General features: G+C 55.7%; 3 protein-coding genes across 5 annotated transcripts; 1 reads left to right on the forward strand and 2 right to left on the reverse strand.

The window, feature by feature from the left end:
* The first annotated feature begins 886 nt into the window (after window positions 1–886).
* Them6 (thioesterase superfamily member 6) lies at window positions 887–4,191 on the forward strand. 3 transcript variants are annotated; one of them, XR_013046446.1, is made up of 3 exons: window positions 887–1,608; window positions 1,924–2,078; window positions 3,293–4,191. XR_013046446.1 is itself a non-coding variant. In XM_042264928.2 (2 exons), the coding sequence occupies exons 1-2, from the start codon at window positions 1,096–1,098 to the stop codon at window positions 3,404–3,406; spliced, it is 468 nt and encodes a 155-aa protein (XP_042120862.1). In that variant the 5' UTR covers window positions 895–1,095; the 3' UTR covers window positions 3,407–4,191. The 3 variants fall into 3 exon arrangements, 2 of the variants coding, with proteins under 2 accessions (XP_042120862.1, XP_006989327.1); XM_042264928.2 differs by lacking the exon at window positions 1,924–2,078 and having other exon boundaries at window positions 895–1,449; XM_006989265.4 differs by lacking the exon at window positions 1,924–2,078 and having other exon boundaries at window positions 914–1,608.
* Window positions 4,192–6,550: 2,359 nt separating this feature from the next.
* On the reverse strand, window positions 6,551–7,968 carry Slurp1 (secreted LY6/PLAUR domain containing 1). The gene is made up of 3 exons (XM_006989266.4): window positions 7,842–7,968; window positions 7,379–7,498; window positions 6,551–6,864 (listed from the first exon to the last, which is right to left on the reverse strand). The coding sequence occupies exons 1-3, from the start codon at window positions 7,897–7,899 to the stop codon at window positions 6,710–6,712; spliced, it is 333 nt and encodes a 110-aa protein (XP_006989328.1). The 5' UTR covers window positions 7,900–7,968; the 3' UTR covers window positions 6,551–6,709.
* A 5,779-nt stretch (window positions 7,969–13,747) lies between these two features.
* On the reverse strand, window positions 13,748–15,847 carry Lypd2 (LY6/PLAUR domain containing 2). Its single transcript, XM_006989267.4, has 3 exons — window positions 15,720–15,847; window positions 14,449–14,568; window positions 13,748–14,028 (listed from the first exon to the last, which is right to left on the reverse strand). The coding sequence occupies exons 1-3, from the start codon at window positions 15,775–15,777 to the stop codon at window positions 13,823–13,825; spliced, it is 384 nt and encodes a 127-aa protein (XP_006989329.1). The 5' UTR covers window positions 15,778–15,847; the 3' UTR covers window positions 13,748–13,822.
* Between the last annotated feature and the right edge of the window lie 4,668 nt (window positions 15,848–20,515).

Consider the following 20,515-nt stretch of genomic DNA (forward strand, 5'->3'; position numbering starts at 1 on the left):
AGTTGTTTGCCTTAAAATTGGTAAAGGGTGGGGGTTATTGGGGCGCATTTAGGGTGATCAGGATTTTTTTTTCATTTTTCTTTATTAAGAACTTTTCTAGCCGGGCGTTGGTGGCGCACGCCTTTAATCCCAGCACTCGGGAGGCAGAGCCAGGCGGATCTCTGTGAGTTCGAGGCCAGCCTGGGCTACCAAGTGAGTGAGCTCCAGGAAAGGCGCAAAGCTACACAGAGAAACCCTGTCTTGAAAAACAAAACAAAACAAAACAAAACAAAACAAAGAACTTTTCTACTCACTTCACATACCACTCACAGATTCCGCCCTCCTCCCACCCCCAGCCCTCTCTCCCAAGTCACCCCGCATCCCCAAAATCAAGGTCTCCCACGGGGAGCCAGCCGAGCCCAGCACACTGAGCCTAGGCAGGTCCAAGCCCCTTCCCACTGCACCAAGGCTGTGCAAGGCGGGTGATCAAGATTTTTGGCGGACAGGGGGTGAGTACTGGGGGACAAGTGTCTGCAGACTGGGACTGAAATGCACCCGGAAGACGGGATCTAATTCTCTCTAACCCACAGCGAACGCCCCAGGGGCCTTGCGAAAGCAAGATGCCTGGACAGGATTGTAGGTCACGGGCAGCCTCGCAGAAGCAGCACCTTTAGCGATGCATTGTCCGTTTTCCTTGCAAAGTTCCTCAGCTGCTCCGGGGAAGTTCTGGAAATCTTGGGCTATGCTCATCTGAGTGACTGGATCGCGGAAGGGAGCAGGCTTCGCTGTCGCTCCTGCACCTGCAGCGCCGAGCGCAGCGGCCAGGTGGCGCTGTACTGCTCCGCGCGTCCCGCCGCGCCCCGCCCCGGGAAAAGCGAAAGCGGCCCTGGCGGAGGACGTGGGACACACCACCAAGGGCGCGCGCGGGGGGGGTATGACCGGGAGCCGTGCGCGCGACTCCAATCGGCGGCGCTGCTGCCTCCGGCGCGCCTCCCCCTTGGACTGCTGGAAGAGGTGGTGCGCTCCGAGCGGTTCCCGGAGTTCCCAGGCTCCCGGGCAGGCCGGCGGCAGGCACCTGAGCACCGGGTTCCTGGGCACCCGGCGCCCGCTGCCAAGATGCTGGGGCTACTGGTAGCGTCCTTAGCCCTGGCGCTCGCCTTCTTTGCGCTGCTGGACGGCTGGTACCTGGTGCGCGTGCCGTGTGCTGTTCTGCGCGCACGCCTGCTGCAGCCGCGCGTCCGCGACTTGCTGGCCGAGCAGCGGTACGCGGGCCGGGTGCTGCCGTCGGATCTGGACCTGCTGCTGCACATGAACAACGCGCGCTACCTGCGCGAGGCCGATGTGGCTCGCGCCGCGCACCTGACCCGTTGCGGTGTGCTGGGGGCGCTGCGCGACCTGGGCGCGCACACGGTGCTGGCCGCCTCGTGCGCGCGCTATCGCCGCTCGCTGCGCCTGTTTGAGCCGTTCGAGGTGCGCACCCGCTTGCTAGGCTGGGATGACCGCGCCTTCTACCTGGAGGCGCGCTTTGTCAGCCTTCGCGACGGCTTCTTGTGCACCTTACTGCGCTCCCGGCAGCACGTGCTGGGCACCTCGCCGGATCGCGTAGTGCAGCACTTGTGCAAGCGCAGGGTGAGCAGCCCCACCCCGATGCCCCTGCCCTGTGCAACACCCAGCCCCCTCCCGCGAGGAAAACCTCTTTTAAGTCCTGGGACTGGTCTTGCATCGGAGGAACATTTTGCCACTTTTCCTCTGTGTCCCCACTATCTATGAATTGAGACTTTACAGTTAGGCTTAGCCATTTTTGAACCTGCCCCTCACCCCAGGGTTTCTGTTCCCTCCCTCTCTTCTAGAACTGAGATGCTCAGAGCACAGCTCTCTCCTAGGAGTTGAGTCTTAGTTCTGTGTGGTCTAGAGTGCTGAGTCACCCTCTCTGGTCTTCGACAGGTGCCTCTTTTTGAGCATGAGCTAAAAAGTATGGTCAGTTAGAAGCAGTTGCTGGGAATTCCAGGGGGCCTGAAATCCTCCTTTGCACAACTTGCCGCTGAGAAGCCTGAGGTTGGATTGACCCCAGGAGACCACAAGCCTCGTGTCTTTCCAAGGTTAGAGAGAGGAGAGCCCTATACCTGCTGGGACCCAAGGCCCTTCCCCAGGGCCCACTCCTCCAAGCGTGGTGGCAGAGCCAGCTCCTTTCGTGTGGCAACGGTGACCCTGGAGACAGCCAGGGTAGTGATGGTTGCCAGGGCAGGCTCCTGAAAGGTGCCAGGGCATGCCCCACCCTATTGTGCCCTCTCTGGCCTTAGTTAGACAGATGCCTCCTCTGGAGCCTAGGAATGACCTCACATCCCTGCTTAGGAGCTATATCTGTAGGGAAACAGACTCAGAGAGATGGTGGCCAATTCGCACAGTCTTCACAGTGATTGGTGGTAGGCATGGCTCCCTGGCTTTTTGCCTTTGTTGAGTCATGAACTCCTAGGGGCTGTTGGTACAGTGCATGTGAGGGGACCGGAGGTACAGTCACAGAAAGCAATGACAGTGTGGAGGAGGTGGAACCCATGCACCCCGGCAACCGAGTTCAGCTGGAGGCCTGGGGTTGGCTGGGACTTTCCCTGGTTACCGGAACTATGTCTTGAGTTGAATTGGGTCCCAGGGAGAGGCAGATATGGTTCAAGACAGGCTGAGTCTGGGCTTGGGTCCTGTGATCTGAGGGGCTAGCCTGGGGCCATGTGCTAGGAAGGAATAACCCCGACTATAGATTGGTAGCAGGTATCCAGAAAGGACCCAGGCTGTGGGCCAGCACTTCCCACCTGCTGTGTGGTACCCATCATAAGAGGTGACAGCCTCTGCTCAGCCTCTACCCTCACCCCTCAGTCCTCAGAACCCATCTGCAAGGCCTCACAGGAAGCAGCCTTGTCTGGCACTCCTGGAGGAGCGCCTTCCCATTCATTCCCTGCCCCTCATCCTGATTTCCCCCAGGCAGCTGGCAGCTTGTCAGGCAGCCAGCCTCACAGGCTTTTGCCCGGTACTGGAGACAGGCCTCAAGCATGCCTCTGCTGATGAGGCCTAGCTGGTATAAATGGGATGGAAAGAGCTAGGAAGGAGAAAATAGGTTAAGAGGGAATTGGGGAGGTACTGGGCAGGTGTCGTAATGGGGCATGGTGCCCACAAGGTCACAGGCTGGAGCATGATATCAGCAGAGGTCCAGAGGCAGGAGGGCAGCCAGCAGCCTGGCTGGTTGTCCCTCCGTATTGCCTCTCCCTCACCACGCACGACAGAGGGTGGCTCTCCCGAGCCTTAGCTTCCTGTCCCCCTGCAGGTGGAGCCCCCCGAGCTGCCGGAAGACTTGAAGCACTGGATCGCCTACAACGAGACCAGCAGCCAGCTGCTCCGCGCGGAGAGTGGGCTCAGTGACCCCCGGAAGGACCAGTGACTGCCACGTCTGCGCCCTCCCTACCCTGCCTGTCAGCCGGTCCATTCCACAGAATGGGCCACCTGGGCCGCACTCCTAGCCGGAGTGGCCCTCGGACAAGCCTGGCTCCTCTTACCCGCTTGACACTCCTCTGTGCTTACCTCATCTTGGGCAGCTGTTGGGGTGCACGTTGTCCTGGCCCAGCTCTGCCTCCTGGGTCCCTATAGCATGACTGTTCGTGTGCCCAGATGAGCAGGATCCTGCAGCAGCGGAAGGGCCAGCACAGAGCCCAAAGTCAGGGCTACTTGTGGCCAGGCAGGCCAGTCTTGGGTGTGGCTGGGGCCTGCAGCTTACTCAGGGACAGCGGGCCCTCCGGAGGGTCACCTTATCGCAGGGAAGATCGGGCCAGGACCAGCCCAAGGACCCCTCGGAACACGGAAGGGCGAATGGAAGTTGGTCCCTGGCTAAGATTCTGGTGATGCCCACCACTGAGAGGATGCACCCTGTCTAGCCAGGTCACCAAGGCCAGGAGCCCTGGTGTAGGGGGTCCCATGACCATGCTGAACACCTGCCCTGTCAGCTCAGGGAGCGGGGGACAGCTGCTTGAAACTGGGCACTGCCTCCTTGCTACCTCTCTGGGAACCATACCTGGAGCCAGAGCCAAGAGCTTCAGTGATGCCCTGACCCTCACCTGCACCCCCCTTACCCCCGACCCCCATGCTACTATGCTTGCCTTAGTGCTATCAAGGGGAAGCTGCACTCTGTTTTATTTAAAGAAAGCACAAGATTAAAGAGTTTAAAAGGCACGAAGCGGGGGGAGGTTCTCATTTCTGCAGCCCCCCCACCCCCACACAGCCCTACCCACTTCCTGGATATGTCTTCTGGAGGAACGTGGGTGGCGTAGGGTGCCCAAGCTTGTGGGGGCCTCTGAACTTAGGGCAATGCCTGAGGAGTCATGGGACTGAGGCCAAGCAGGAGCAGGCTGGAGCCCCAGCTGGCCTTCTTACCTTCATCCCCGTCCTTGTCTACCCCCAGCCTGAGAACTTTGCAGTTCCAGCCACATGTACCCAGCCCAGCTTTTTCTGTTTCCTTCCCTAGAGTCCCAGGAAGGCCCCCAGGAAGTCAGGAGGAAAGTAGGGTGCAGATAGCGCTGGGCTCTTCATGCTCTTTGCGAGCAGGATCCTCGGGACTTAGAGCAGATGTTTTATGGGGGGACGGGGAGCGGGTTAATTTTAAATACGTACTCGGTGATGGGGGAGGGGTGGAGAGGTTGTGCAGCCAGCCAGTAGTGTGCAGCTGAGGAGACCTATCCCACACCTCTGCCTCCCCACCTCCCACCCTGAATCTGTAGGCATGTGGGTGGCTACTCATTGTCTTAACTTCAGGAGCTTTGGTGAGGGGTTTTGCCCTTCCAGGGCTTAGTGGGGTAGAGGGCAGGAGATGGGCAGAGGGTAAAGGGCCGAGGGCAATCTAGAGGTGGGGGTCCTTGGGAGGGTGTATGACTGGATCATAGCAGCCATCTGGAGCGCTGCCAGACGGTCCCACTGGGACTCCAGATGGGAAGCGGTAGGAGCAAGGGGGCTTCTACGTCTCTGCCTTCACGGCTGGAGGGGCCTGGAGGTGGAGTTCCCTGCTTAATGACCTAGATGGTAGTCGAGCATCCAGATGTGTTCATAGGTGGGCAGGTTCAAGGTCAACCATGAGGCAAGGGTTTTTGCAGTCCTCTGTTGTCACTGGGGACCCGGTAGCTGAGCCGAGCTTGTGGCTCAGCGAGCTGGTCCCTCAGGTGCTAAGCCGCAGCTCTCCTGCCTCCCCTCATGGACTCAAGACCAAGATTAGGTTTGGCTAGTTTCTCCCATTCCTACCTCCTGCCTCTCTGAAGAGGGCTGAGGCAGTACCCCAGCTTCTCCACTAGGGGGTGACATATGCCCAGTCTCCACAGTGAACCGATCGCCCTGGCCTCTAGCCTCCAAATCCGAAGCTCCGTAAGGCTCTCTGAAATTAAGCTACCGTGCAGGGGAATTGCCCCACTGGGGGAAGTGCATGTGTGGAGTTGGCCCTAGAAATGGTGTTAGCTGGTGACTTAAGGGGCCAGGTTGGCAGCACAGAACATTAGGGGGAAGAGGTGTTTCACACACCTCTCGGGTCCGGAGGGACCCCGTTGTTGTCCTGGTAATTCTCCCCTGCCCTTGCATTCTGTTTGGACAGCCTGCTACCTTCTTCACAGTACCCAACCCAGCAGTCCTGGTTGCCGATGAGACTCCAGGACCATGCCTCCCGCCCCCGAGCTGGGAGAGTCCAGGAAGTGTTCAGGGATGCGGCATTAGTGCCTGGGGTCATTCAGGCTCCACAGCTGCCACACGCCTCGCAGGTGGCAGAGCACTGTGGAAGGGACAGCCAGAGGCCACCCTGGTGAGGGGAAGCAGCAGCCACAAGGTAAGGGCTCTTGGGTCCTAAGGAACGTGGGCCCCTGGCTGGGGAGGCAGCCCCTGAGTTACACTCCCCTCCATCCTGTGCCCTCAGGAGCAGTCCAGGCCACTGCCCCTGGGAGTGCTCTGGGTCCAGCCTGGCGCTGGGTCTGGAGATAAGTAAACATTGACTGCAGAATTAATCCCCAGCTGTCTGAAGGCGTGGGCAGGCCATTCTAAGAGTGGGGTGGTGGGGGTGGATGTGGTGACAGATTTGTGGAGATGGACATCCCAAAAAGATTAGGGTAGAGAGGCTGCTGATCTTCTGTCTGCCTCCCTGTGTGCCCTCCTGTATTGTTCCTGGCAGATTTGGACAGACCACAAATTCCTGGAAGCAAATCCCAACTTCAAGCTTCCTTTCTGGGACAGGATGGTGTCCAGGGTGCAGGGGGAGATTAGGGGAGGGTTTCCTGGGCTGAGGAACCTGCCCTGGACCGACTGAGATGGGCTAGTGTGCATAGAGTGACCCAGGAGACCTTTCTCCCTCTAAGTTTATGGCTCTTCATCTGAGACATAGAAAAAACAACAACAATAACAACAAAACCCTTGCATGAGAATGAGTCAGGGAAAGCCTTGCATGAGGAGGGTCGGCCTGGAACATGCCAGAACATAGCCCGTCTTCCCTGCACGCTTATCTTTGGGTTCCCAGTGCCCAGCAAGGACAGAAGCCCCCTCACCCTTGGCTTATTTTATTTTCCACAATTTGGGGACGGGGGACGGGGGGCCGCGGGGACAGAGTGAGTGGCCTGAGGCCCAGCGAGCTCTGCTCACAGAGCCGTGCAGGCAGAGGTGACAGCAGGAGGCACCAGGCCCTGCCAGGAGAGTAGCTAGAAGAAGACCGAGGCTCCCCGTGTCACTAGAGGCCGGTCACCAAGCCTGGAAAGCCCGTGTTGCAGAGATCACGGAAGCAGCAGAAGACGGGATGGGCAACCCCGATGCCGTCAGGGTCGGTGGCCACGCAGGAGCTGGAGCAGGAGCGCGTCACCATAGGGCTGTGGTTGAAGGGGAACTCTGCAGGATGGGCAGACGTCAGAGCCCGAAGTTGCTATAGCGCCCGTCTCGCGCTGCAAACCCTCCCGGTATCATTCTGCCTTCTCCGACGACTCCTCCTGTAACCCGCATCCTCAGATCCGCCCAAACCCCAGCTGTGGCACATCTGTTCATATTAGCAGCAGCCTCTGTGGAGCATGCGCACTCCCAGGTCCTGAGTGGCGGCTCTAGCCCAAGTCACAGCAGCAAACCCTGACAGAGCCAGGGTTTAAGCCAATGGTTAACCTCTACCTATCTCCACTCCCCGTATTCCTATGCTACTATCTCAGGGCAGGTGCTTAAGGGGCCGTGCCTCTATATGCACGCACACACACATGCACACATCATCCTGCCCCTCTGCCTCCTAGGCTGAGCAGGACAATAGTAGATGAAAAGAAGCATGGGAGAAAGGTAAACCTGACCCCAGGTGAACCATCCCCCTCCCCCCCCCCCCCCCCCCGCGCGCACCCCAACCCTTGACTGAGCCCAGCCTTACCGGCTTCCACTGTCTCCAGTATGGTCTTACAGGCTGTGTCTTCCAGCTTGCACTGAGCAATATTCTTGCATGAGTTGATGGCCGTGGGCTGCTCACAGGTATAGCACCTGAAGGCTTCACCTGTCAAGGGTTGGGGGCGGGCACAGTCTCACCACCTAGCTCCAGGGGCCCGTATTGGAGCCAGGTAGATGTGAGTGCAAGTGGCCTCCCGAGATTCTTCAGGACCCAGATGGCTGACTGACCGACACCGTGTCCACCATCCACATCTGTCGCCCTCCCTGGAGAACAGGCCATGGCCATGACTCCTATCCCAGGGAAAAGTTGAGATCTAAGACCCAGGAGGCTCACCCGGGGTCCAGAGGATGCCTTGGTCATAAAGCCTCCCAGCACCTCTCATTAGGAGATGGGGTAAACTGAGGCCCACAGCAGAGTGCCCCTGCTAATCCCACTCCCAGCCACTCACCATAGCCCATGCTCCAGGCTGCTAAGAGCAGCAGCCACATGGCCCAGCGAAAGGCCATTCTTCAGTACTCAGGAGCTGGGAGCCCTGGCCGGTCTCATATTTGAGGATTTATACTCAGCCTCCAGCTTCAGCTCCTGGGTGTTGTCAGAACCAGTGTGACTCAGTAGGGCGGCACAGGGCTGGGGATGTGGGTGGTGGATGGGAGCCATCATCATTTACCACCCCGGGGTGGGGCCCCTCTATGGACTTCTTGGGAGCCCCTTGTCTGGGAGCCTCGGGTCCTACATCTGCTGGCACACCTCCAGTACTAGACACCCTGCCCTGCTGCTGTTCTGGGACAACTCCAAATGAGGAAGCCTTTTAGAGCTTGGCTCAGCTGGCCCTCTGATGAACCTCTTGCCTCAACTATGCCTGAGTGAATCCAGTAGGCCATATAGCCCCAGTTCTGAGGACCCCTGAGACTTAGATACAAGGCTGCTTTAGAGATGCCTGATACAGGGAGCCTCGCAGGAACTGTATCCCCCTCTGCCTAGGCAGTGCCCAAGACTGATATACTGTGTCCCCACAAAGTAGAGGCTGAGCCAGTGTGGAGAGGGGGGAGTGGCTGGTGAGGTGTAGGTGCTAGGAGGGTGGAGATGGATATGGGGCATTAGACTGACCACCACCACCAGACCCCTGACCATTAGTGAATGGCTTTTAGACCAAGCTTGAGCTTCTTGGCTTTAGTTCTGGCAACAGGACTCCACCTACCCGCTAGCCTCCTGGCCTGACAGTCTCTCCTGACTTCCTATGACTTTTCCTGTGCTGGGCCTTTCACATGATGGGCACACTGGCTGTTTTCCCATGTCATAAGGACCATCTGGGCCTTCATCCTCCACAGCCCAAGCCAGTTGAGGGCTCTATGCTTTTTCTCTGTTCTCCAAGGTTCTAATGTGTGGATATGTAGGTGGATGTGTGTGGGAAGGGAGGCAGATGAAGGAAGAGAAAAAGGGTGAAAAGACAGGTGGATGGATGGATGGATGATGGGGGATGGATGGACAAGTAGATGGATAGATGCACAATGAATGAATGATTAACTTCATGGATGGATGGATGATAGATGGATGGGTGGATGGATGGATGGATGGATGGATGGATGGGTGGATGGATGGATGGGATGGATGGGATGGTGGATAGATGGGTGGGTGGATGGATGGATGGATGGATGGATGGATGGATGAATGGATGGATGGATGGGATGGTGGATGGATGGGTGGGTGGGTGGGTGGGTGGATGGATAGATGGATGGATGGATGGATGGATGGATGGATGGATGGATGGATGGATGGATGGGATGGTGGATGGGTGGATGGGTGGATGGATGGGATGGTGGATGGATGGGTGGGTGGATGGATGGATGGATGGATGGATGGATGGATGGATGGGATGGGATGGTAGATGGATGGATGGGATGGTGGATGGATGGATGGATGGATGGATGGATGGATGGATGGATGGATGGGATGGTGGATGGATGGATGGATGGATAATACTTGGCTAAAAATAAGTGATGATAGATGGATGAATGCATAGGTAGGGTGGCAGCCCGCATATGTGTGTCTCTGTCAGGGGTTGGTGACTGGGCCACCTGTTACAGGCTGTCAGAGCAGAATTATAGCCTGACCTTTTGATAGGATGGGAACCGAGAAGGAGCTCTGGGCCAGGCATGAGTTTTTCTTTTGGCTTTTCAGGTCTTTCTATGTGTGGCCTTGGGATGGTCCCCTTGTCCTTCCAGACCTTGGTTTCCTGTTTATGGGTTGCTAGGGCAGAAGTGACCTGGCTCTGTAGGGTGAGGCCATTGTACAAGGTTGACATGAAAGTAAAGAGAAGGTGTGGCGTACAGAGGGAGGGACTGCAGTTCCTACAAGCTAAATAGTGGGGCCACTCATCCCTGGGGCTCTGTCCACAGACCACACCTAGAGGTTGGGAGAGGAGCCAGGGAATGTCTGCTTCTGAAGCCTGGGAGACTGAGCCTAGATCTGGCCTGCTGGGTGACCCAGGCCTGCTCACCAGGCACCCACTCTGGCCTCCCCTTCTTCCGTCTGTAAACTGGGCAGATGAGCATCTATGGTACCATGCTCAGCAAAAGTGGGTCCTTATGGTCGTGTAAGGCCCTTTGAACCACAGTGCAGGTGAACTTGGAGCCCAGGGCTGGGGAGAGAATGTTGATGCGCAGCGCAGGCTTTTGTACTGCGGACAGGCCATGCTGACGTGAGGTTGACCCAAGGTCACCCGAAGGGCCTGCTTGTCCTGGCTTTGGGAAGGAGGGATGACCTCACCGGTTAGTGATGGCAGGGGAGGTGCTGGGTGGAGCAGCAGCCAGGAGGGGGCACACAGCCTCCTCGTGGGGGGACCATACCACTCCTCTAGCTGTCCTCCTCCCAACTGGTAAGGTTGGGGAGGCAGCATTGTGTCTGGGCAGACACTGCTGGGCAGGGCAGCATTTATGCCCTTGTCTGCCAGCTTCTTTGTGCCAGTCCACACCCTTGCCATTGGTCCCAGGTCTAGAACCTGGAGACCGGGTTTGAGCCCAGCACAAGACAGCGTGTGACTTGGAGGGCTAGTTCGCCTTTCGGAGCCTGGGACAGAACTTCTCCATGGACCTGAGTGCTACAGATGCTGTGGCGTGGCCGTGGGCCAGTCATTCCTCCTCCCTGAGCCAGTCTAATCTTTAAATTGGAGTGATGACGGTCCTAGCCCTTGGGGTTGCTAGAATGCTGAAACGAGGGAATGTCTGTGAAACCTGCCCATGCCAAGCTAGACTGCCTGCAGAAACCAACAGGGGCTCTGACAAGATCCCCCCAAGTTATCCCTCTTGCGCCTGCCCTAACAAAGACCCCTAGGTTCCTCTCCTGGTCTGTCCAGGCACCTGAGGCAATCCCCACCTTTTATGCAAGCTGGAGCCATGGCCTCTTCCTGTTCCCTCCCATCCAGCTGGCTGCCGTCCAGCCCTAGCCGTCTGCCAGATCACCCTGTCTGTTTCTGGGAGTCTGGCTCCTCCTCCTTGGCCATCTCCTCCTACCTTCCACTGAAAGGCGCTGGCTAAGATGCAAATCACTCCACTTACTGCTCTTCCTAGAAACTTCCCCTGGGTTTCTACTGCCTTCGGGACAGAATGTTCCACCCGTGGTACTTGATGCTTGCCCTTCCTGCCTCCTGCTGGAATATCGGCGTTGCACGTGGAGGAACATTCTTTCCACTGTTCGGAGTCCCTTCCTACTCCCAACCCAGACCTGGCCATGCTGACTGTTGAGAGCATTTGCTGGAGGAGGGAAGGAAGGATGGACAGGGGGCGACTGGATAGATGGATAATAGAATAGATAGGTGATATGAGAGGATAGATGGATGAGTGGAAGATGAAGAAAATGGTAGGTAGATGGATGGAATGGTGGGTGGGTGGGTAAATGAATGGATGGTTGAAAAGACAGAGGGTGGATGGGTAAATGGATAGGGGGATGGTGGACAGGTGATAGGTAAGATGGATGGGATGGGCAAGTAGATGAATAGATTAAAGGATGGGTAGCCGCCCCGCACAGTGGTACTTGGAAAGTGGAGGCAGGAGGGTCAAGAGTTCAAGGTCATCTTCAGCTACAAAGTGAGTTTGAAATCATCCTGGTTTGCATGAAGCCCTGTCTCAAGAGATGGATGGAGAGATGAAATGATAGATAGTTGAAAGGATGGAGAATGGATGGGTGTATGGATTAGAGGATGATGGATAGGTGATAGAGATGGATGGAAGGATGTGTTGTGATTAAATGTATGGATGGGTGGATAGACAAGATGATATATGAATGGATGGAGTAAAGGACGGATAAATAGATGGGATGATGGGCAAGTGAGAAAATATAAGATGGATGGAAATCAATGAATAATAGAACAGATGAATGGGAGAATGGATGAATGGATGGATGGGGTGGTAGACAGAGGGATAAAGGGTGGATGGATGAGTGATGGGGTTTGTGGGCAATTGAAGTTAGGGGTTTGTTGTTTCTTCCAAAGAAATCTAGGATAGCGCTGTCTATAGCCCAGCCTGGACCTCGGACTGGCCTCTCTCCAAGATACAAATGGCCTTTCTCATAGCTTTTGCAGAGGTCAGTTGTCACAGGCCTGGAAACCCCGGGATTGAAGGGCTCACCTCCTTTCAGTCCTGCCCCTGCTGCCTGAAAGAAATCTGTCTCCGAGCGTGTCGCTTGGGAACTTAATCTGGTTCTGTGTTCAGGGCAAGAGCAAGGCCGGGATGTAGAGAGGTGGTCTGTTTACTTCTGATTTCAAGCTAGAGGTGTGTGTTGGGGGTATGTGCGTGCTGGAGCTGCCAGGCCCCAGGAAAGGGTTACAAGTTGCCCTATCAACCAGCCCTGGGTTGAAGTGGACCACTGATTGCCCAAATCACTTTTCCCTTCTCTGTCTGGAGATGAATCTTCTTCCAGCTGAAGTCAGAGGCCATCTGGCCAAACTCTGCCATATCTGCCTCCTGCTGCCTGATAAATTTCCTGGATTGCCACATTGGCCAGGCCCTTGGTCGGGATGGGGGCCTGCTGAAGCACCTCACTTCTGAACAGTGAACTAGAGAGGGGACCAGCTGACAGACTTGGGTTTAGCTAGTCCAAAGACAGGGACAAGTCTCTGCAAGAGAGGCTCACAGCCAATGAGGCTGAGGTCAAAGAATGTTCTGGATTCCACATAACTGATACCTGGGGGGGGGGGACACAAACTGAAAACCCTCCGGGGCAATACACTAGGTCCTGATCCTGGTCACAGACAAAAATGATGTTAGTTTTAGACAGCTTCCTGATCCCTGGCTATAAACTGGGACTTACGCTGGTCATAGACTGAGCCCTGCTCTCTCTCTGGTCATAGCCAGCCCAGATCTCTCATCACAGATGAGCCTTGTCCTCAGTCTCTGTGGTGGTCTGTGGAGTGCCTGTACATTTGCAAAGGCTCATGTTAGACAAGAAAAGTCAGGTGAGAAAGTGTGATGGGATGACAGGACCATGCCCTCCTGTTGACAAAGTTAGAACTCAGAATCACACACCCAGATGTGGGTATCCAAGCTAGCCAAAGAACCATAGGTTCTCGTTATCCACATTTGAGAAGTCTGTCCCCTACCCCCGTTTTCCCTTCAGAGGCCTCCAGATAGAGAGCCATAATGCTTGGGATTGGCTTTACCCCAAGACTTGCGGAGAGTCTCACTAGGCTGTTGGAGCCCTGACCCCAGGAGCTGGCCCAGAAGTGAAAAGCTCCACAGGAGACAAGGATGGGGACCCCTGGGTCCCAGGGACAGGGAGCCCCCCAGATCATCAGTATCCTCTTCTCCGCATATGAAGTGTCCTCAATGGCACTTGGTCATGGGACCCTAGTCTGGAACCAGAGGTTATGACCAAGAGGAAGAGCCCTGGATCCAGGGTCAAGGATTGGGGTAATGATGGAAGCAAGATAATGCCACTCCATCTCAGCCTAGCTGAAGATGCCACCAGCTGAATGAGGGGCTGATTCCTCCAGAGGCCCAGAGCAGGGAAGGTAAGTGAGGCATGCTAGTGAGGGACAATGGAGCCATCTGCATGTCAGGGAGGAGAGAGGTGGGTTCCAGCAGGAGAGGAGGTGTCTTGGCGGTGAGCTTCCTTAGCCCAGCCTCTGCCCACCTATCAAGCTCCCCACAGGCCCGACAACCTAGAAGACAGCAATCACCTGGTCTGCGTGGGTGTCCTCGGCTTAGTGACTGACTGTCCTTGCTTATGATTTTAAACTTTAGGAGACAGGAGAGAATAACTGGGATAGAGATGGAGACAGAGATGTAGCAAGGAGGCCCCTCTCCCTGCCCACAAGGCAGGTCGGCACCCAGAAAGGAGACTCAAGAGGCTGATGCAAGCGACCGTTGTACTTCTTCAAGGTGTCAGGGAACTGGGCTGTCGGGGATAAGGGGGCAGAGCAAGATGGCCATGGCTTTACAGCAGGTGTTCCAAGAGAAAGATCAGGACCAGGGCAAGGACCAGGCCACCAGGACTGCCCAGGGTGGGGGCCCCATCCACGTTGCATAGATCAGAATTGCAGCAGGACACTGGCCGGGTTAGCCCAATGCCATCCACGTCTGAGGGCTCACACTTGCTGGCGCAGGACTTGGTCACCGTGGAGTCCCCCAAGAAAGGGAACACTGTAGGATGGAAAAAGTGTCAACCAGAAGGGTCATGCCCCAAGCCCAGGGGCCACCCGCTCCGGGGTCACCTACCCCACTGGCCTACATTCCTCTTTCACCAGGACCACTGAGTGACTATGACATACAAAGAACACTGATGGCATCTTACATTGGTCTGTAGGGTGATTTGCATGTAATACAGAATGTAAAAAACCAAACTGTAAGAGAGCCAGCCCTTCCCAGGGGCTTCTGCAAAGGTGCCTCCCATCACGAAGGGAGAAGGGGAGGGAGGCCGGATGGATGGGACAGAAAGTCTTTTAGTGGAAATGGTGGAATGGTGGTACAGGCTGTGTGGAAGCCCAGCTGGCCAAGATCACCTATCTGGAGGGGCTATGACACCGGACAGACCCAGTCCTGTCCCACCCAGAACCTACTGACCGATCTCCCGGGAATAGAGCGTGGTCTTGCACATGGTTTCATTGATTCGGCAGGTGGTGATGGTGACACAGTTGGACACGCTCACAGGATCCTGACAGGTATAGCACTGCAAGGCCAGGCCTGGGAGAGAGACGATGAGAGGACAGTGAGCAGGCCTTGCTCTTCCAAAACCCCCGCAACCATCTGCGGGTAATGCCCAGCTCTGTCATGGCGACTTAGTATAAGGAGACAAGGACACGAACCAGGGACTAGCTGCCCACTGACCAAGCTCGGGGATGACACCACGACCGTCGAACTAGGGTCTTACAGAATGTGCCCCCTGGAACAACGGGCTCAGCCCGGGGCCGGGATGAGGACAGCTGGTCTGGAATGATCATCAACACCACACACACACACACACACACACACACACACACACACACACACACACACACACACACCACACCGAGACCACAGCCACAGGCCAGTTTCAAGCAGACATTGTGAAGGCAGGTACTTTTCCACTTCCTCATCCCCAACTGTCCCTCTGCTGAAGCGCTGCCTGTCCTGGGGTCAGGCCAGCAGGTCCTTGGACCACTGGGGTGGAAGCTGCATCTAGGCGCTCACAGGTGCCAGCTTGGCATGGGTGTCCTCCCTGAGGGCAGGGGTGCAGGTGTAGAGCCCAGCTGAAAGGTACGGTGCTTCGTCTCGGCAGCATCCCAGCCCCAATCCCAGGAGCCCCCCTGACATGCTTGACTTGTCTCCACCCGGTCCAAGCAATCCAGAGTCACAGGGAAGTCACCTCCCCTCTCCCCCAGTACCCTGGCAGGGCTTCTGTCTCTGGCCAACTCAGAATCTCTAGAAATGTATGGAACTATCTGGCTTAGGTCCACACCACAGAGAGCCTAACTGGTTGAGTGCCGGTATCATGTAGGCATCGCGTGTTCTCTTAAACCCCGAGTCCAGTGGTCCCCCCATCTCTGGATGTTTCTGGGTCGCCTTTCCCCTTCCACATCCCCATGGTACCCAGAGTCCTAGGCAATTTGCTCCAGTGTCACAGTTCTCCCCTCTCCCCCAGCTCAAAGGCTTTCCCTAGAAAACATGCTAATAGCTAGTAACTCCCAGCTGGCACCTAGGACTTCGCTACTGCCTTCTGCCCATCTGGCCGCCCCCAGCTCTGCCCACATCCCCTCTGAACCTCCTCCTCCCCCTACCTGCGAGGTACTGTCTCTGAGGACAGTCCTGGGAAGCACGAACCTGCCGCCCCCCCCCCCATACTCCCCCATGCTCACCAAGCTCCCCGCAGGTGGCCAATACCAGTGCCAACAGCACCATCCACGTCCCCTGCATAGTCCCAGTGCTCACTCTGGCCTGCCAGGTGGGGATGCTGGAATGCCTACAGTGGTGTGGTGGTCTGACCGGTTGGCGAAGCAGATTAGAAGGGGGATCAGATTTCTGGAGGGCCTGCCCCGCCTCCTTACCAACACCCCATTCTCCAGGGCACTCCTCAGGCTCCTCCTGACCATACCCAGCCCCCCTCAGCCTGTTCTTTCAGCTCCACCACTCAAAGCTGCCTCCTTGGTCCTGGGGCTGCTTCCCCCCCCCCACGGGGGCCCTTCCACACCACCCCTGTAAACTCCTAGCCAAGGGAGTCTTCCAGATTCCTCCCTCTGGGACAGGTCAGGAGTCTCCAGGCTGCACAGAATGGGGCGGTGGGGGGTTGGGTTCTCCTGCCCACTCCCAGCTTTCTTAAAGACCTTCGCCTTGTGGCCAGCTACTGTCCGCAGAGCAGAGCAATGGCCTGTCAGCTCTGGGCCAGAATCTTTCCAAGGTGACCTTGATCCTCCCAGCTCCTCTGAAGTCGTCAGTGGGAAGGTGGGGTGTGCTGAATTGCCACTGACAACCAGTCCAGAGTTTGCTCAAAGGCCTAAGGAACAAAGACAGACCTTGCTTGATCCACAGGAAGGTTTCTGAAGGAAGGGTGAGATGGGGAGGGCCCAGGGTTGCTTTAGGGACCACTACCCCATGTTTCCTGGAGGGCCCTCCACTCTGGGCTTGTCTGTACACCTTGATCTCAAATGGCCCATGGGCTGGTCTTGGGCAGGACTCCTCTAGGCCCATTTCCCTCCCTCCACCTCTCTCTCCAAAAGGTCAAGGGGTTGGAGCAGTGGTTCTCAACCTGTGGCTAGCGACCCTTATCTCCAAAAAAATGTACTTTACGATTCATAATAATAGCAGAATTACAGTTATGAAGTAGCAATGGAAGCAATTTTATGGTCGGACTCACCACAACATGAAGAACTGTATTAAGGGTCAGAGCATTAGGAAGGTTGAGAACCACTGGGTGTCTCTGTCTGTCTGTTTGTCTGTCTGTCTCTCTGTCTCTCTCTCTGTGTCTCTCTGTCTCTCGTCTCTGTCTCTCTCTGTCTCTCTTTCTCTCTCTCTCTGTCTCTCTCTCTCTCTCTCTCTCTCTCTCTCTCTCTCTCTCTCGTGTCTGTCTGTCTGTGTGGTGTCCTTGCCCCAGACAGGAGGCTGTGACAGGGATCCCCACAACCTGGTAGCACCCGATGCTCCCTGATTCCCCGTAGGCATCTCCCTAGAGTACCCTGTCTCGATGGAGAAGTGTAGGGGTGGGGGCACAGTTGCCAGACACTGTTGCTGGGCCTCCCAGGAGGCTTTGTGGGGGGGCATCCAAACCTCACTCCTGTCCCAGCTTTGCTCCTGCTGCCCCACAGCAAGGGGTGTCCATTCTTGCCTCTCCCCTGGCCATCCAGTTAAAGTGATCTTTGTGAATCTCTACCATGGTCCTTTTATGGTCCCAGGGTTTTCCTGCCAAGCAGCTCCACTGGGGTCTGGCTTCACCCTGCAGTGGAGATCCCCATTTGCCTAGGCACGGGACCAACCACTGTGTTTTCCAGGGCTTTCCTAGCCTAGAATGAGTCAGAGACTCAGCCTACCAGCTGTATTTTTCCTCTTGACAGTTCTGGAGGGACAGAGTACTAATTAATTTTAGTGTGGATAAAGCAACAAGGTTCTCAGAAGCTAATTGACTGAGACAAGGTCACCTAGCAAGCCAGGCAGCATCCCAAGCCTGTCTGATTTTGCAAATCATTCACCACGCACCGCCATGACCACAGGGCAGCGGGCACTGATGTGCTGAAGTTAACTGGATAAGAAAACCCACTCTACACTCTGTCGAACCCAGTCCCTCCACCACACCCAGCTCAGCTCTGCTCCTTCCTGTCCTCAGGCCCAGGGGCCCCACCTCTGCCTTACCCCCAGAATATACCTGGCCCCTGAGCGTCACTGCCTCTAGAGTTTCCACCCATTGCACTGGGAGACCCAGGCTGTACCTGGGAAGCTTCCATCATGGGGCAGGGAGGAATGTAACCCAGCCAGGGTCTGGGCTGGCTCTGTCTGGGAGGCCTCTGTTCTGAGAGGCCCACACCCTTCACTTCTCAGTTCCAGGAACCTTTGGATCAGAGCTTAATGCGTGACTAGGATCAAGGCTCAGAGTGTAACCTGATCAAGACTCAGAGTATAAAGGGACCAGGGCTTAGAGCCTGTGGTCAGGGATCAGAATATGATCGGAGTAAAAACTCATAGTATGACCAGGGTCAGGATCAGGGCTCAGTGTTTGGCCATGGTCAGGACTCAAAGTGTGAACAAGATCAGGTCTCAGAGTGTAACCAGGAATGAGGCCTGATGATTAGGATCAGGGGTTAGTATATAACCAGGATCAGTTCAGAGTATGCCTGGGGTCAGACCTTATGTGTGTCTGGGCTTCAGGCTCAAAGGGTGACCATGGAGGACCTCCACCACACTGCTCCTGTGCTAGGACATTGTGGGTTCTCTTCTGGGGCTACTGACATTGAGCAGTCAGGCCGGAGTTGTGATTCAGTCAGATCCCACCTTTCTGCCCCTTTCACACTGCTGTACTGGGACTCTGCAGTAGAGACTCTTTCCAGACCTTGTCTAGACCACCTCCCTCTGGCCGCAGCACTAAGGGAATGCGCTGGTGTGAGGGATGGGAAGAAGCCCTTGAGCAGGGACTCTGCACTGATCCCTGCCTCTGCCTCTCAAGGTAATGGAGATCAGCAGCACAGACTTGGCTCCGGATGTCTGGGAAAGGGAGCACTGGTTACCACATGAAGCCCAGGAGAAGCTATGGAGGGAGGTCTGTCTAGACAGAGCTCTCTTAAGTTCAGGAAAGCCCCGCCTCTGCCTTCCCTGTCCTCACTGAATGTTGTGGCTCCTTCCTTCATCCTCTCACACCATCTCCGAGAGAACATCCATATACCCCGTAAGTACCTCTGCTTTGTGGACTGGTGCCCTGGCCTCACCAGGAGAGCAGGTCATGCTGGGGCAATTTGTAATCCTGTACCCCACCCACAGCCACTCAAGGTTATGCTGGCCATGCTCACCCTCAACCCTGAATGTTCCATTGAGGGAAAAACACCCACATGTCTTCCTCCCTAGCTAGCCATGGGCCCTCCCCCTGCAGCCAGGCTCTGCTGACTCCGGGAAGGCCAAGGGGCTCTAGCTCTTCTGTCCCCCATAAAGGGGAATCCAGGAGACAAGTGGCTCTTTTTTGTTGTTGTCATTGTTTTGTTTTGTTTTTAAAGACGGGGTTTCTCTGTGTAGCCCCGGCTGTCCTGGAACTCACTCTGTAGACCAGGCTGGCCTTGACCTTGGAGGTCTGCCTGCCTCTGCCTCCTGAGTGCTGGGATTAAAGGTGTGCATCACCACTGCCCAGCCAGATGAGTGGCTCTTAAAATTCCCACACTGAAAAGAAAGTGAGCTCACAAACAAATGAGAAAGAGGCCACTGCGCCCTGTTCCTCCAGACTCTTTCTAGAAGGATGCTGGTGTCCATGAGCCTCTGTGCTCCAGCTTCTGGACCCATGATTGTTAGATATTCACAGTTTCATCCTGAAAGGGGGGCAGTAGACATCCTTTCCTTACCCACCCTTTTCATCCACCAGCTAGGCGTCAGAGGAATGTTTCTAGAAGGGTAATGTCTGGTGTCAGGGGAACTAGAACCACCCCTCCACCGGCTCACTGTCCCTGAAATCAGAAACCACCTTAGTCCACCATAGCGCAGCCTGTCCAGGAGGTATCCAGGAAGGTAAACATGGCAGTACTTGTGGTTTCACTCAAGCCCTTCCCAAAGGACCTATGGAGTCCTCAGAAGAAAGCATTAAAGGTCACCCCATATTCAGACATCTGGTCTCAGACTCCCAAACTGCACTTCAGCCTGCTGTCCAGCCCCTCTCCTGAAAGTCTGCCCTGAAGCCTCTGATTTTGCGGATCAGTCACTGCACATGGCCATGGCCACACAGCAGTGGTCACAGATGCACTGAATTTAGTTCACACAGGCGTCTATAGAAGCGGCATCCGGCAAACTTCAGGGATACCTCAGAGTCTGCTAATTTCCCTCCAAGGAGCAGCACCGGAGGCCACCGCTCCCACAGGCCTCACCCAGGGCATCTTTCATCGAGCGCTCTTTAGTGCCTGTGTCACAGCCTCGATAATAAGGGTGATGAGGCTCTCTCCTGTCACCCCCACCTCAGCACTCCCCTTTTCCTGGCTTCCCCGTGCATGTCCTCTGAGCCTTTCCTGTGGCACTGCCCTGTGGGCACACATGGAGGGTGGCATGCTTCTTGGCATGTGAGACAAATATTTCCTTCCTGGGCTTCTGCCTTTCAAGTTTGCTAACAGCCCCCTCTCCCAAGTCTCCCTACGGAACCCAGGCTAGCCTGAACCTTCAGTCCCAGGCTCCCAAGTACTAGGAAGCTTCCATGTATATGATTTTACAGATTCTTTTATCGTAATTTATGACTCTCCATTTAGATTTTGTATCTTGTTGATCTTTTTCTTTCTTTTTTGGTTTGTTTGCTTGTTTTCGTTTTTCAAGACAGGGTTTCTTCTTTTTTTAACGTTTCATTTTATTTTCAATTATGTGCATGTGTGTGTCCAGAGGAGGGTACTGGATCCCTTGGAGATGGAGTGACAGGTGGGTGTGAGCCACCTCATGTGGGTGCTGGGAACCAAACCTGGGTCCTCTGCAAAAGTAGCAATTGCTACTA

This window comes from Peromyscus maniculatus, chromosome 20 (assembly GCF_049852395.1).
Source record: "Peromyscus maniculatus bairdii isolate BWxNUB_F1_BW_parent chromosome 20, HU_Pman_BW_mat_3.1, whole genome shotgun sequence".
In the NCBI taxonomy this organism is placed as follows: domain Eukaryota; kingdom Metazoa; phylum Chordata; class Mammalia; order Rodentia; family Cricetidae; genus Peromyscus; species Peromyscus maniculatus.